The sequence below is a fragment of the Nansenia antarctica genome (genome assembly GCF_963989245.1).
Source record: "Nansenia antarctica genome assembly, chromosome: 8".
NCBI lineage: Eukaryota > Metazoa > Chordata > Actinopteri > Argentiniformes > Microstomatidae > Nansenia > Nansenia antarctica.
The window spans coordinates 19,972,077-19,989,145 of record NC_137678.1 but is presented as its reverse complement, the minus strand read 5'-3'; the positions used below and the strand labels follow the sequence as shown (position 1 = coordinate 19,989,145).

At 45.2% G+C, this 17,069-nt stretch overlaps 1 protein-coding gene across 1 annotated transcript in view; it reads right to left on the bottom strand.

Moving 5' to 3' along the window:
• Window positions 1-5,765: 5,765 nt before the first annotated feature.
• LOC308164003 (targeting protein for Xklp2-B-like) overlaps window positions 5,766-17,069 on the bottom strand; it is a gene marked incomplete at both ends in the record, with an annotated part of 28,698 nt that continues 17,394 nt past the window's right edge. The window contains 13 exons of the mRNA XM_080538170.1: window positions 5,766-5,876; window positions 6,185-6,372; window positions 6,846-6,957; window positions 7,521-7,667; window positions 12,066-12,239; window positions 12,470-12,565; window positions 12,786-13,005; window positions 13,511-13,649; window positions 13,779-13,947; window positions 14,372-14,520; window positions 14,758-14,864; window positions 15,201-15,323; window positions 16,769-16,907. Of these exons, the coding sequence (XP_080394296.1) occupies window positions 5,766-5,876; window positions 6,185-6,372; window positions 6,846-6,957; window positions 7,521-7,667; window positions 12,066-12,239; window positions 12,470-12,565; window positions 12,786-13,005; window positions 13,511-13,649; window positions 13,779-13,947; window positions 14,372-14,520; window positions 14,758-14,864; window positions 15,201-15,323; window positions 16,769-16,907 (1,874 nt within the window). The remainder of the gene's footprint in view (window positions 5,877-6,184; window positions 6,373-6,845; window positions 6,958-7,520; window positions 7,668-12,065; window positions 12,240-12,469; window positions 12,566-12,785; window positions 13,006-13,510; window positions 13,650-13,778; window positions 13,948-14,371; window positions 14,521-14,757; window positions 14,865-15,200; window positions 15,324-16,768; window positions 16,908-17,069) is intronic.

Sequence of the window (17,069 nt, the reverse complement as noted above, 5' to 3'; positions counted from 1 at the left end):
CTCTATTATGAATACATATAACACTATAGCGTATAATCTAACGTATTTATTCATAAGGAAGTAGTTTACATAGCAGAAATAAAGCTAAATTAATCCACACCAAAACACCCAAAGTAACGTTAACACCTCTATTATGAATACATATAACACTATAGCGTATAATCTAACGTATTTATTCATAAGGAAGTAGTTTACATAGCAGAAATAAAGCTAAATTAATCCACACCAAAACACCCAAAGTAACGTTAACACCTCTATTATGAATACATATAACACTATAGCGTATAATCTAACGTATTTATTCATAAGGAAGTAGTTTACATAGCAGAAATAAAGCTAAATTAATCCACACCAAAACACCCAAAGTAACGTTAACACCTCTATTATGAATACATATAACACTATAGCGTATAATCTAACGTATTTATTCATAAGGAAGTAGTTTACATAGCAGAAATAAAGCTAAATTAATCCACACCAAAACACCCAAAGTAACGTTAACACCTCGAACAAACCCCCTCCTTGTCAACGCCCACCTACGTCACTGACAAGTCAATCCGTTTTCGTTTTCGAAAGGAAAATCGAAATGACAAAACATACACGTGATCATCTCTGTTCTTGTTTATGTTCTGGAAATAGAAAATCAACTGCTGTTATACTCACGCCGTCTTCGTTTTCAAAAGGAATATCGAGCTGATAAGTCAATCCGTTTTCGTTTTCAAAAGGAATATCGAACTGACAATATTTACACGGACCGAGGGGGTGGCAAGGTTAGGGGAGATGGTTAGGGGTAGGGAAGGTTGTATGCATGTATGGGAGAACAGGTAGGTTTTGAGTTGGGATTTAAAAGGGGGAGAGTGAGGGGGAGTGGCTATATTGTGGATATTTTGTGAATGGAATTGATCCCCAACCTTAGTGTGCAGCCTTGTTACCTCTGCAAGGAGTCTGGACAGCTGTGCAACTGTCTGAGGGAGGACCCCTGCATGGTTACCATGGGGACAGCCAACCCAGAGAGCTTGTGTGGAGCGGTCCCTTCGCTGCGGTCTCTCCCCTGCCCTGCACCGAGGTGCTTCATTTGCCTGTTATCTTCAATTTGATTTCCTATATTTGATTTCAGAGGTTCATTTTTAAAACATCTCTCCAAAGAGCTAACATGGGTGTTAGCGATAACAAATGTGCCTTATACTGGTAACTGTGAGAGCAGTCTTGAATGACTGGTCTTTATTCCACCATACCGAGAGGATCGAAATGTCTTGAGACAAACAAGCAAAAAATGGCAATTGAATTCAAAGACATAGGTCACTTAAATTCAACCAGAGACCTAAAGAATAAGAAATCTCACAGTGTGTGAGATGCAGCTGTTAATGTAACTGAGTTTTAAGAGTGGTAAGAGTGTGTTGTTTTGTGACATGGTGTCTGTTTGTCTCCACCTGATTTGAGGTCTCATCCTGAGGATGAGAGAGAATACAGCACCAGACAGAGACATGTCACCCTCACTTTCATACCAGACCACTAGGAAAATACTAAACATTCAAATGCTGGCATTAGAGAGCTTCGTGCAGTGGTGCGACACCAACTACCTTTTGCTTAACACCAGCAAAACAAAGGAGTTGGTGGTGGATTTTAGGAGGAAGAGAAGGACCCCAGCCCCCATCACCATCAAGGGGGTGGAAGTCGAGAGGGTGGACTCCTACAGGTACCTGGGAGTACAAATTAATAACAAACTGGACTGGACTGACAACACCGAGGCTCTTCTCAGGAAAGGGCAGAGCAGACTGTTTTTCCTGAGAAGGCTGAGGTCTTTCGGTGTCTGCAACAAGCTGCTGCAAATGTTTTACCAGTCGGTGGTTGCCAGCGTTCTGTTCTTCGCCGTGGCCTGCTGGGGTGGAAACATCTGTGCCAGGGATGCTGCGAAGCTAAACAAACTGGTGAAGAAGGCCAGCTCTGTGGTGGGGACCGGGCTGGACAGCCTAGAGGTGGTGGCAGAACAGAGGATGGGGAAAAAACTGGCGGCCATGCTGGCCAATCCCTCCCACCCGATGTACTGCGAGCTGGCAGGGATGAGGAGCAAGTTCAGCCACAGATTTGTTCTCCCCCGTCAAAGTACAAAAAGATTTGGACAGTCCTTTATTCCAGCTGCACTCCGACTCTACAACCAGGCCCTGCAGGGTGGGGGAGACCTGGAGATGGAACTTTTGGAACTTTTTACTTATTGAGCCTGCACTGTTTTATGTTTTTTATTGAATGTTTTTTCTGTTTTCTGTACTGAATGTTTTCTGCCCTAACTGAGCTGTTTGACAACAAAATTTCCCCAATGGGGACAATAAAGGTTTTCAATCAATCAATCAATCAATCAATTAGCTTCCGCAAGAGTTCCGCAAGATCGAAATTGGCCCAATCCAGCCATTCACACAGAGCTTAAAAGGTAGTAGTCACTGCAGTGTCATGACCAACCAATAACAGAAGCCAAGATCTTTAGACATGAATATACATTATGTCAATAGAACAGATAACGTGTTATATACTGTATGTTAACCTTTATGTCACAAGGATGAATACAAAATTAAAGGGCACTTTTCCAGATTTCGATGGGGGCCCCGGTATTAATGGAACGGTTACCGTAGCTGGCTTGTTTTCAGTCCCTGCGGTTGTTATGGTCGTTGTCTTTTGAATGGCCGACGTTGATGGGACCACTACCGCTACCACTACCTCACTTGGTCTGTGGGACCTGGCCATTGATGGACCTCTGATCTCCTGGGGATTCCCTCCAATCCACTGCCCTACCTTCCCAGTGAGGAGCTGGGTCCTGGAAAGGCCAGATGTTATACTGGCTGGTGTCTCCATGGTTGGGGCAGCTGACTGTAGTGTATAAGGCCCCCTTCCATCCAAACCTACACAGTGACCAGACAAAACAGAATTACCCTCAACAGATATTGAAAACGTTCTCCTTCTCCAGTCTCTTTATCTTGATATCAAATTCAAAGTCAAGCCACTATGGACAAAATCATTGATATTTGTCCACTTCACAATCATTGCCCTTGTTCCAAACACATCAAAAACCTCTACTCAGGTAGTTCAGTCAGTTCACCGTTCTCATATCAGTCATTGAATACTGAATTATGGCTGAACCTTATTGAAGTGTTGCGATTCACACAATTCTGTTCTTAAGTGTTCTGTCTCTGGCTGCGTTAGTAGATTCGCTCTGAGAGCGCCGGAGCGCACACTGGGTTCAATGTCATAACCCATAGTCTTGATACTATGGACTACACACTACACTAACACAGCTGTTCATCCCTGTCTAATGTGATCACTCTACCTTTGCACTACTGATGTTTACATTACTACCTTTGTACTACTGTATATTGCACATTGCCTCCTGGCATAGCTTTTTTATACTCTGCACATTAGATACTATATATAAACTACCTAACTGTACATAGCTCATAACTGTATATACCTCTAACTATACTGATGTTTACAATACTACCTCTGCACATACTGTATATTACATAGTTACCTATCACCACATCTTATTCTATTTATATCATGTTCTTATATCACTATTTGCACTTCTGGTTGGATGCTAAACTGCATTTCGTTGTATTGTACTTGTACTCTGCGATGACAATAAAGTTGAATCTAATCTAATCTAAAATAAAGGGACCAAGTAATTTGATTCGACAAGAGGCATTCCATGAGTGCTGATCAGATTTCCAGAGCGAATTTACGAACGCAGCCTCTGTCTCTCCTTTACCCCTTGCATCCTTCTCAAAACTCTATGGAGGAGAAGGTCAAAGGGCAGGAACCTTCGATGTTGTCCAACACTTTTTGAGAAAGAATTGAGGAGAGAATCGACCGCAGGTATGGTATGTGGGTAAACTACCCCTTTAAGTAGCCCCTAGACAGACAGGCAGGAAGTAGGCTTATCTGGATCTGGGAAGCGGCCCTGATTGTTTCAGAGCAAGCTACTTAGTACTGGACCTTTGGACAGTCCCTCTAGGGTCCTCTGCATCTTTGCAACCTCCTTTTCCAACTTCTCTAGAAGCCTGGACTGGCTTGCCAGTTGTCTCTCTGTGGCCCCCTGCTGGTTGGAGTGCAGACTGCAGGTGGAGCAGATGGGGCAACAATCATTTCTTCGAGAGAAGATCTGCTCCAGTGTGCGAGCCAGGTGATCTACTTTGGCCTCTAGTACAGGCTGGTCTACAGTAGAGGTGGCTGGCGGAGACTTCATTGAACCCATAACGAATGACGACCGGGAGTCAACAGGCCTTCTCAAACAGGAGGAAGAGGCGGCGCTGACAAGCAGTCAACAAAGTGTTTCTGGCCTCTAGATGAGAGAAATGTAAGAAAAGTCACTATAGGCCACAAGACAAGCTCAGACACAACTGGTCAGATAGTTACAGATCCTCCCAAGTAACATAATACACTACTAGGTCAACTGTCCTCTCCTCTCCCATTATGTTCAGACTTACCTACCTGGTAGATCAAGGAAAGCTTGCAGAAAGCCCAGTAGGTACAATTAGGTTGTCCTGTCCATGAGTGAACGGAGTTGTGTGGATGAGACGGTCCGGTTGGTCCTACCCAGAGAGAAGCTGCCGTGTGCTAGTTGGTTGACTTCTTTATCTCTAACAGTTCCAGCTTCGGATCCAGAAATAGGCATGTGGGTGGGGGTGCTGGTGAATAGTAGCAGATAACTGAGGCATGCATGGCAGGGCAGACAGAGACGTCAAGAGCAGGATTCACATGCAAACTTTGACACAGAAAAAAAGATACTGAAAACACACTCCAGGCTCAATTTATTTGCCAAGCTTTTTTGTCACCTTTTATTTGAGCACACAACAATGTTTGATATTAGCTTGATTTAGTAGTCACTGCTGGCATGGGACAACTTTGTACTAACTAGTTAAATCTGCCTTTGGTTTAAGTCATTCAATTGTGTGAATTGACATGTATTTAATGAATTGGAGGTCTATAAAGTATGGCTCTGCTGAAGAACACTGATCTCAGCCCCCTGCCTAAACAAAGGCTTCAAAAAGGAGGAAAAAGGTGATCTTCCAGCCACTTACCAGACCTCACTACTCCTAAGGAATAAGGAAATGCAGGGAGGCGCATCACATAGCAACTTGATGTCAGACATGCAATGACTGGCTGAGGTGCTGAATGTCAGTCTGGAGAATTTGAAATGTATTAGAGGTCAACACGTTTTCTTTTAAGTAATTTTTCTGAGTGGGGCAGTCCCACTCGTATAAATATATATATTTCTCATTTTATTGGACAGATACAGTGAAGACAGACAGGAAACAGACAGGAAATAAGGAGATGGGCGAGAGGGCATGTCAGCAGAGCATGGGCCGAATTCGAAACCATGCCGACATGGGCATGTGTGCACTGTAGACCGCGGTGCAAGACCACTGGACACGTCATCTCATTTTAACTGCCAGAAAGCATGTCCACTGCTTGCTACATTGCAGCATTAACATCTTGTATGAAACAGTACGACAAAGTCTAGGGCTGCAACTCAAAATCATTTTTGTAGTTATTTTTATTCAGCTTATAAAACACTTTCATACAGTAAAAACATACATGAAGTTGCCGCTACTTTCTAAAAACAAAACATGACTTAGTTAAATAAGTGAAATGAAAAGTAGACAAATGTACAGGGCATAAAACAGTCTGCAGTCAAGACTAGATAGAAACCCAAGAAAATAACCCCCCAAAATTAAGTAGTTAAAAATATAAACAATTAAACATCCATCTCCCAGCCATCACATTCGGAAGCGGTCTGAGAAGTTGGGAGTCAGGGGCATGGTGAGCGAGACCTCACTCTTCCTCAGAACCACTGGCTTATAGTGCCGGACTGGCTGGGCCTTGTGGACCTGTAGGGAGAGATTGAAAGTCTGGTTTCAAAACATCCTGTGCTTTCCTACGAATAGAAATAGTCCAAACAAAACGCAATATGGGGATCTCGGAACCTGTTCAATTTCAAGTGCATCCTAAATTAACTTTAAAAAAGATTCAGCCAGCATCAATGAGAATAGTCTGCCCTCAAATGCAATGCTTCCATAATTCCTGCATTATGCATCGGTCCTTCCCAAAAGCAAACCAAGTCATTATCACGACATTGACGTAAGTCTCAAACTAACTGAAAACAAGTCGGAGCACCATCTCTTCCCAGTGACATCACCTGTTCTTGGCGCAGCAGTGCGGTCTCCTCGTTCTGCCGCTGCTCCGTCTCCCTGCGCCTCGCCTCATCCATGCAAGCATTCAGCGCCTCCCTCTCACACAACCATTGCTCAAACTCCTGACGCTCCTTGGCCCTCCTCTCCGTGGACAACTGGAAGCCCTCTAGAACTGTGGAATTGTTAATGTCTTCTGAAGAGCCAAACGGAGGAGGGGTTTCCAAAGATAGGTGGGGGGGTAGCAGTGAGGGGAAAATGAAACATGAAAGGTGCGGTTAGGTGTGAGAAGCAGGGTTAACCAAACAAATCCCTGTGTAAAGTAGGCAACCCTGGTCCATCAGGAGTTTTCTGGCATGTTTTGGCTCCACACTTGCATACTGAAACATTCTGCGCTTGAGGTGGCTTATGATCCAAGAGGCAGCTGTGATAGACATTTATACAGCTGCGGACAGGATCCCTGTTCTACTATGCATTTCAACCAGAAGGTTCTGGAAGGAAGAGGCCCTTGTTTGGAGGGACTGTTGAGCCCCTGCAAGTGAAGGAGGGAACCATGGCTGAAGGGTGGGGAGAATGTAGGCATGTCTGACCAGGGTTGTCTAACACTGCCACCGTGTGAAAAGCAGAGGAGCTCAGGCTGTGGACACAGAGGTGGGTGTTCATGCTTACCAAGGGCCGAGCGTCTCGTCTTCCTGGGGAGGAAAGGCTCCTTGTGTGTGACCGTGTTGGGCCGGGCTTTAAAGGAAGCAGCCTCGGCCTGACGCTTCTGCTCCTCCTTCATCTAGAGGGAAGCAGCATTAGTGCGTTTCATTCAATTCAACTTTATTCACCATGTGCAGTGCACTAGGAACATGGTATTTACATACGACAACACAACAATACTCAAGACAATTTATACAGTACTAATATGAGTGAATAAATATATTGTACAACTTAGTGCAAAAACATGTAAAGTGCAATGATCAGGAGTTATTGAGGAGGGCTATGGCTTTGGGGAAGAAACTGTTCAAGTGGCGTGATGTTTTTGACCTGATGGCCCTGTACTGCTGTCCAGAAGGGAGTCATTCAAACAAGCTGTGAGCTGGATGTGAGGGGTGAGCCACAATTTTGCATACTCAGGGCACTAATACAGAAGGGGAGAAGCTTCTGGGTCAAGTCATTATTTGACTAATATAAAATAGCTGCTGTACAGTTTCAAGTCCTCTTATACTGATAAGTATAATATTACACTGCATTTGGTTCTGGTTTCGCTATTCGGTCTCCCACATGAAAAGTTTAAACCAAACTGAATAGGCAGAGACCTTCAGGTTGAAAACTCATTTAAATGGAGATCTACTTTCTTACCTTGGGCTCCATGCGGTCATTCTTGACCGCCCCCCTCTCGTCCGCCATCAGCCTGAAGGGCTCAGGCTTGGTGGGCTCCGCCACCTTCTTCTCAGGCAGTACCACCTCAGAGAAGTCTGGCAGGGGCTGGGCCTTGAACGTCGGCACCTGGGAGGATCCAGAGGAACATCATGACACTGTCTAAAGCCTGGTACACACAAAGATAATCTGGCCCATTTTCAGGCATGAAAACAGGTCGGGGTGAAAAAGGTGAGAAGGATATGAGACCCGGATCCTGCTAGGGCAGTCGGAGACTGAGAGCCAAAAAAGATTATTGGGGTACCAGAAAGAGACACATCATACATGCGGGCTCACAAAAGCTCTCCCTCTCTCACACACACTCCAATAGGCTACGAGACCAGTGGCGTCATTTCAGCAAAAGCCACGATATGGCATGGTACCGAATGGGGGGGTAGAGGTGGATATTTTCCTCCAAATCAGTTATGCAAGTCAATTTTAGTGAGTTGTTTCTGTACAAAAACGAAAATATGAATGTATAATTAAGTGCAAATAAAGTATCTTTACATGTTCACATGTAAACATACACATATGTTGTATAAGAAACTAGACTGACAACTTCTCATGAAATGCACAACAGTGCAGCTTTAATATAAGCTAGTACAGTGTTTCCCAAACTGTGGGGCGTGGGGGGTACTGCAGGGGGGGCGCGAAAAATAAATAAAAAAAAGAATATATACCGTATTTTTAAAAAAAGTCGCGCTTTTTTTCATAGTTTGGCTGGTCCTGCGACTTATATATCAATATATATAATTTCATACTGACTGACATGAACCAAGGAGTAAACATTACCGTCTACAGCCGACAGAGGGCGCTCTGGGCTTGTGACAACTATATGCTCCTCCTATACCCCTGAAGAAGTTATCTAAAACATTAGCTTGTTGAAGCTAAGCAAACGGTAGCTTGGTGAACTTGCTTACTGGTAACTTGCTTGTTGGACTCGCTGGCTTGTTATTGTGACCCGTGCGCTCCTAGTCAAGGGATTACTGGTCCCTGAATGCAATTGATTTTCCACAAGGAAAAGCTGGTTCGGGGGAACCTGCCTGCCCAGACGGAACTTTTGCCGCAGGTTACATCAGAGACGCCTGGGACAACTGGCGTCTCGTTTGCTTGGCAGTCATGTCGATTGAGGACGTGGAAGATGTTTTCATTTTTGGATTTATGATAGTTGGACACATTGGACTCGGTTTGAGTGCTGCCATGATCTATCGGAAAATTAAAAAGATGGGAGCAGTGATTAGAGATCTGCGCGAACTGCCCCTCTTGATCAAAGAACTGGGGAGAGTGGCTGGAATGCAGGGCGCTGCGCTTACGGATCTGAACCATAGGGTTCTGGATCTGGATCGCAAGGTGGGCAATCTTGCTGCTCCCCGAATTGGCGAATGACAGGAGACCCCAAATTTTCGAGAGGTTTGATTCTATGGAATGCTGTTTTTCCTCACAGTGAACCCATTCACCTGATTATGGCTCAAAAGCTCCCCCATGCCCTGAAGCCTCCATGCAGCGTGCCAACCCACCCCCCCCCCCCCCCCCCCCCCTCTGGTGAACTTTGTGCCGCCTTCTGGGGCAGTGCTCAAGGCCGTTGTCCATGGCGACACTGATTGCTGCTCTACGAAGACGGGTCGGACTGACCCAGAACATCCTCCCTCCCCCCACCCATACCTACCCCCCCCTCCCCCCGCACATGCCACCCCACCACCCCCCCCCTCCCTTCTCTACAGTATTCTGTGGACATATATGGCGCCGCACATGGCAGCTATGGTTTTACAGTTTGTTGTGTTCTGTCTGCACTGCTGTCTGTCCTGTGTTGTTTTGTTTGCATTGCATTTAGAAATGCTCTTACTGTAACGCCAAATCAAATTCCTATATGTGTATGCTTAATGTGTATGCATAAATGGCAATAAACGTTATCTCATCTCATCTCATCTCATTACGGTTAACAGGAGGCCGGGGGTGAAAAGGAGGAAGTGGAGCACCAGTTTTAGAAGTCCGAAATTCGGTGTGCACGCCGAGTAGCAGCCACAACACGGCGCATTGTTTGTTCAGTGTGTTCGGGGGCTATCTATCTCATTAGCCATGTCACTGTTTCCTTGGAGCTAATAACCTAGCACGTAGCACACAGCACCTGATCTGCTAACTGAGAACAGCCTTTTATTACAACTGTGTAATAAACTTGAACTTTTTTATAAGACGCTCTCAGTGCCTCTTTGTTGAGGGGAACCTGGAATTACTGGAGGTTACATTATGTTCATTTAGCCTATTCAGCCTCCCAGGTATGTTCTTTATGCTATTGTGTAGTTGAATAAACTTGCCTTTCCAGATTAAATGTCTGTTCTTGGTCTTGGATTTTGTGAAATATATTTCTAAATAAATGCGACTTAGTCCAGTGCGACTTATATATGTTTTTTCCTCTTAATGTCGCATTTTTTGACTGATGCGACTTATAGTCCGGAAAATACGGTGTATATATATACACGCGATCCATGTGCACCCAAGCTCAACACATATATACCATATATCATACTTCCGTTATATATCGAAAAATACATATAAAACGGAGGTATGATATATATGGCAGTCTCACGCGCCTGTCACGTCTCCAGTACATTAGAACTTCGCATCCTTTGATACATATGGCGGGATGTAAGGATCTTGTAACTTCGCAAACAATGGCAAAATTGAAATAGTTTACTCTATGTTCAACTGCCGCGGCGAAGTTACAGATCCTTACATCCCGCCATATGCATCAAAGGATGCGAAGTTCTAATGTACTGGAGACGTGACAGGCGCGTGAGACTGCCATATATGTGCCGTTTTATATGTATTTATCATCATATTTATATCATCAAGGATCTTGACGGGATGTAAGGATCTTGTAACTTCGCAAACAATGGCAGAATTGAAATACTTTACTCTGTTCAACTGCCGCAGCGTTGCCTTTAATATACAAATATTGTATGACCCTCAGCCTGCTCACACGGCGCGGCTCCACGGTTCTTTGGTGGAAAGGCATTTTTAAAACACGAAAATCATCTGTCACTACCTTTTCCAGTTGAACATAGAGTAAACTATTTACATTTTGCCATTGTTTGCGAAGTTACAAGATCCTTATATGTATCAAATGATGCAAAGTTCTAATGTAGCTACTGGAGACGTGACAGGCGCCTGAGACTGCCATATATCATACCTCAGTTTTATATGTATTCATCATCCTATTTTTCGGGCATTTAGCTCATTAAACGGCGAAAATCACTGGCGGACCAGGGTTGCGATTCCATTTAATTTACAGGGAACTATGTGTGAAAGGGGCTAACAGCTTGCAAAATAGGCTGACAACGCTAACGTTAGTAGTTATCTGTACTGTATCTGTACTTAGTAATGTTAGTACCAAATGTTAGTACCAAAGTTAGCCATCTATCGTTAGCTAGCAATTTGTATTTTGTTAATGTTACATTCTTATCTCAGTATTTGCGACTTCAGTCCTTGCTTTCTCTCAGCATACAAAAACAGCGGCTGACGTTCTGTCACCAATTTCTTCACCAAGGAGTTTCACGCGCACATTACAGTTTCAGCCCTTCACGCCTGCGCACCTGTTCGCTACGTTGCTTCGCTTTTCTGTAGCCCTGGTAGGGCCATCAACGGCCCATCAAAATGTTATCGTTCGAACGTTCAACGTGCGCTCCAGACTAATGGGCCGCTCCCCCCCCCCCCCCCCCCAAAAAAAAAAAAACTCATCGGAACTATATGATTCAGGGAAGTCACCTATTTTGGATTCAAAATGGCTAATTTCGACGAAAGGTGAGCGATTATCATGCCTGCATTTTGGTCCCATTTCCCCCCTTCCAACCAAGGACAGCAAACGGCCGATTATCGGATGGCTCTAAAGATTATCCTACAAGATTATCCTGTGGTGTAAGGTGTGTTAAGAGTCCATTTCTCCCGACAATCTGCTCAGAAAATTATCAGGGCCGACGATTGTTAAATATTCTATAAAGATTAAACGTGTTTTAGATTTAGAAAATCTTTGTGTACCAGGCTTGAGGCAGGTGTGGCTCTATGTTTCCAGGAGGAGTCTGGTGTGTGTGTGTGTGTACACATGGGGTTGGGAACAGGCAAGGACCATTGCTGTCATTTAGTAATCTCTGGTGCAATACTTGCCTGGTAGGTAGGGAAGGCATATTCTGATACTGTTCACTATTCATCCTGTAGTTCTATTGCTACTTCTGTATTCTACCAACCTTCATTATTTGTCAAGGCTTAGCATGAGCACCGAAGGTGCAGTACACTATTGGCAGGCCATTGGTGTAATATGCCATTTAGCTACACAAAGCAGTGAGCGCATACATTTCAGTATATGGTCCCAGTGGGAACCTTTGTCCAAGTCAGCACTGTCTTGAGCCCAGTCATCAGTTTCAAACATTTCCCCTCACTTTATTCAGGGTTAGGGTTTACAACTGGTTCAGGTGATGTGTTGGGCGGACGACGTACCTCTTCATTTCGCAGGTCATCCATTCTCTTGTCTTTCAACACCTTCCTCTCCCTCTCCCGCTCATCGAAGGAGAAGGGGCATACCTCCACCTGGTTCTTCTCCTGGAGCCTGGGCTGGAATGGCACGCCATAGAGGGGAGCAGCGTGGGCTTTCATTGGGGTGAACACCTTCACCTGCAACCAGAGTTTGGGGTCAGATTCACTCACAACGTCAAATCAAATCTGTAGGGACTCATCCCTAAAAAAGGTCAGTCCGAAAAAAACAAGAAATTAGAGCATGCCCATTTTGAAACAGCTCAACCCAGAAGGTGTGGGCCGTGGAGGTCCACACGAGACCACTGTTGAGGTCTGAAAACGCCAGAGAAACTAGTTTGGAAGTGAAACATCACTTTGTCTGCCCTCACCTCCTCCACCTTTCTCTCGATCCGTACCCTCTTCTTCAGGGCAAAGGCAGGGGATTCTGGGACTGTGGGATTCGCCAGCTTCTTCTCTGGGACACCCTGTCAACAAGTGTGGGGAAGAGACCATTAACGTAAGCATCCCAGCGTTATGGACCATCTTCAGAGTGGCGTACGGTTGCAGAACCACGTCAGCCAGACAAATGACCTGACAGTGAGGAGTCAGCTCTATTTAAAGCATGTCGATCTACAACAACTGACTTTTTGAAGGCATTCGATCGTGGGTCATGTGCCAACGTCAGGCCTGGCTAGCAGCACTCACCACCACCTCATCCAGGATGCGGAGGGGCACCGGGCGGGAGTGGAAGGTGAACTGCTCCTCGGGCTCCTCAGGCTTCTTGTTGGCCTGCCGCGCCTGAGCTCTCTTCTCCATCTGCAGGTAGAAGCCCTCAGGCTGGGTGGGCTCCTTCACCGCCGGCTTCTTGGGGTTCAGCGCCGCCTCCAAGATCTTCCTATTCAACTCGAGGGCTTTGAACTTGAACCTGGGGAGAACCACACAGGTTAGAGCACCCCAAGGACTGCCAAATCAGGACTGTCACAATCTGTAACATTGACATTTTGGTCTACCAGCCAAGGTGTCTGGTGAATGAGAATTCTGGCCGATTTTTCTTTTAACCAATATTAAAAAGGCAAAGGTCACAATGAATACATTAGCACGACTTCTGACACATTGAAAATGATTGCCTGCACAGAACAAACCTCCTGTAGGCTTTAAGTATAAATATTTTCCCCTGGATGTTATGTTGTGATCTTGTGCTCCATTTGGTGGGTGTTAATTGTTTACCCTTTCTCCATGGCTGGTTCACAACTAGACATCTGAACACATCTGTGTTCAAATCTACATTCACTGACCTGAAGTGCATAACAACTATGCACCCGTTTTCCCCCGACAGGGCTAATAAAACGACGACAACCAAGATCGAAAGACAGAAACGTGAGAAAACTGGGAGGCAGACCAGATGAAGCGTTGGACTAAACTACACGTACTGTTGCTGCTTCTGCAGCTCCTCATCCTCCAGCTCAGCGCTGCTCTTCACCAGGGTGGACCGGGCCCTCTGCCGGGTCATCAGCTGAGGCGTGTGAGGGATGGTGTTCCTCAGCTGCTCCAATTTCACCGGAGACGGGCCTGGATAGAGGGGAAGGTGAGGTACCGTATTTCAGTTGGAGTGTCAAAAGATCTGTGTTGCCTAGGAATCCCCAGCCATGATCGGGGACACAGAATTGATGATTGAAGAAGCAAAATCAGAACACGTACCCTTATCCTGACTCTGCTGGCTGCGCAGGTGATAGCGGTCTGGGGTGCGTCTGTGGAACTGCTCGATCTGCTGGGCGTAGGGGACGTAGGCAGCCTCGTCCGCCCTCCGCTTGCCACCAGTCGACAGGTTGAAAGGCTTTGGCACGGTGGTGCCCTTTGACACCTTCATCTGAGAGAGAAAAGTAGATCAATTCAGATAGGGGGGGACAACAATTACCCAAGAGGATGGCAATAAACTAGTATAGTCCAAAATGTGGATCTCCACCGGCCACGCTGCAGTAATAAGCGACCAGTTAACTTTTTTAAGAATGAAAAAGCAGCGAGAGACAGGACCGATGGCAATCCAACAGCCTTCATTTGATTGAGAACGGTGTTTCCAATACACCGCGACATGAAGTCATGATTTGAATCATTGCAATTTTGTGTTTCAACTGCAATGCCAATGCCTATTTGAACCTGTACCCAAGAACTTCACTCCTTGTATCCGTATATTGATGTAATAAAAGCAATTCTGATTCTGATTTAGGGCTAGTATGGGCATAGCCCAAGAGCAGTTGTGGCAGGTGTCTAAAATATGGAGGTTGAGGTTCTACCGGAGAGATGGGGTGTTTGCGGAGCTGGGCGTTGAAGTCCATGGGCTTGTGGACGTCAACAGCAGGGCCTGCCTTCACTCGGCCGTCCGTACTGAAGTGGAACTCCTTTGGGACCGTGGTGGAGAGAACCAACTTCTTAGGGAGCTGGCCTGATGACACAAGTTGGAATATCTCTTTACAAAACAGACAAGACAGTTGCAACACTCAACTTTAATACCCAAATCTGAATTGAAACCCTAGACATTTGAGGTGATCTCAGGGATTGGATAGGCATAAGCAATGCATTAGTAGTCAAGAAAAAAAACCTGTACCACCACGCTGCCTACATCCACCCAATCCCAGGGGTTGATGGGGGGGGGCACGGGGGAGATGTCAGGGCTACTCACTGCCTGCCATAGCAGCCTTGTAGCTGGCCTCGTTCCTCCTTCTCTGGTCCGCTACTTCCTTGTGAAGGCTCATGCGCTCCAACTCCTGTTGCTCAGAGCTCTTTTGCCTGGGGTAGACATAAGTCATTATAGAAACTTTTTAAAGGCCGTTGAGGTTTGCTGCACAGGCCAGCCCAAACATGGCCCCAATATTGTTTAAATTACATTTTTATATTTCACATTCTAACCAGCGGTAAATAAGTGGACCGTTTCAGTCCACGTCAGGGTTTTAACAGAGTTTACTATTCATTAGAAAAATCACTCAACTCTTTGGCTAGCTGTCATAATGCTACCTCCCGTCTCCATTTCTATGTTCTCTCTGGTTTGTGACTCATAACGCATTATGTACAACATTTCTAAAAAGAAATCAAACCAGTCCATGGCCGCCTCTCTGCACGACTCACTTGGTGTTGTTAGCTGCTGCTGCTGCTGCCCGGGCCTTGACTGCCTCCAGACGCCCGCTGGTACGGGCGCCACTCCTGCGGCCGCCACTCCTGCGTCTGACCAGCTGAGACGAGGAGGCGCTCCTGGGAAAACAAGCACAACAAGGGTCAGGTTACTGTATTCTACCCCCGCAAAAAAAATAATAACTTGATTAGAAGCATCTCTATTCAAAGCTGATTGCATACTCCTAAAAAAAGAAAAGGTGCCACAAAATTGTACCGGTATGAGAGAATACAGTGATAAGACCATGTGTCCATTTCAAAAGTTCTGATGGCCATTCCAAGTCAGTGCATTATTGATAAAAAAACAATCCCTTGAAAAGAACGTTTGCCACCACCGTGAAAGATAAGACACTGCAGATTTACCTGGACAGACGGACAGCTGTTTTTACAATGGATGGTTTAATGCTGTAAAGAGTAACACAGTCAATAATAATAATAATAATAATAACTTTAATTTATATAGCGCTTCTCAAAAACCCAAGGACGCTGTACTGTGTCTGGCTCAAGAGGGTCCAAGTCTGCCATGACAACAGCAAACATGCACATCCTATAGTCTCAGGCGTTGGACAGAAGCAAATGTAAAGAGGATTGTCCTCCACTCTGATATAATACACCCACTGGGATCTTCACCAGGGGGAGCAAATAATATTCCCCTTTTCTGCCATGACAACATCCAAGAGTATGTCGGTTTAGAAACCAAGCCACACGTTCTGGTGATGATCCCAGATAACGGTGGCTGAGGGCAGGAGAGAGCCAGACACTGAGGAGGACAGGAGAGAGCCAGACACTGAAAACTGTACTGACCTTCTTTGCTTCTTGGAAGGTGGTGCGTTCTCGACGGTGGCATTCTTTTCAGGTTGTGGCACTCCTTTCATTTTGCGCTTCGACACCCTTTAGTGGAGAACATTTAATTTGTGTGTAACAGAGGTGTAATACAAAAACTGAGGTGACCAAAGCTTTGGGGGGAGGGAGAGTTCAAAAGGAGCCATTTGTTTATTCTTGTCCATTACATCTGAAAAACAATTGTATTTATTTCACAATTGTGGGGCTCCAAAAATGAAACAGTTTAGCAATAGCATTAGTCTAACAATTGTATGTACAATAGGCACATTGCCTACATCCCATATTCTGGAAATGTGGCTTGTGGAACATCAGGAGGGTGCGATTAACTCCAGGTTAGATCCAGGTTTAAATCCGATCCGGGCGCTAATTTCAGCTTGCATTCGGTTCCATCAATAAGGCTCAAATAATTCGCTGCAATCCTGTTGAGTAATTCTGGTCACGAGCAGACTTACAGGCTGGTTTAGGTAATGCGTGCGTCAAAAATGTCTCACAGGGGGAAACTACATCCCGAACGATAGTTCCTCAAGTGTCTTTTAGGAAATATTAGTTCCCACTTTTTACGAGATAGTTTGACCGATAGATAGATAATTTGATATTTTGAAAGTGTGATCGATCGATAGATATTTTGAAAGTGTGAGATATAAAACAATAAATAATAATAATTGGTATGTCTATCAACTTGCATTGGCGTCATCACAGCGGTGTGTTTGTCCATGGGCTTGTGGACGTCAACAGCAGGGCCTGCCTTCACTCGGCCGTCCGTACTGAAGTGGAACTCCTTTGGGACCGTGGTGGAGAGAACCAACTTCTTAGGGAGCTGGCCTGATGACACAAGTTGGAATATCTCTTTACAAAACAGACAAGACCGTTGCAACACTCAACTTTAATACCCAAATCTGAATTGAAACCCTAGACATTTGAGGTGATCTCAGGGATTGGATAGGCATAAGCAATGCATTAGTAGTCAAGAAAAAAAAACTGTAC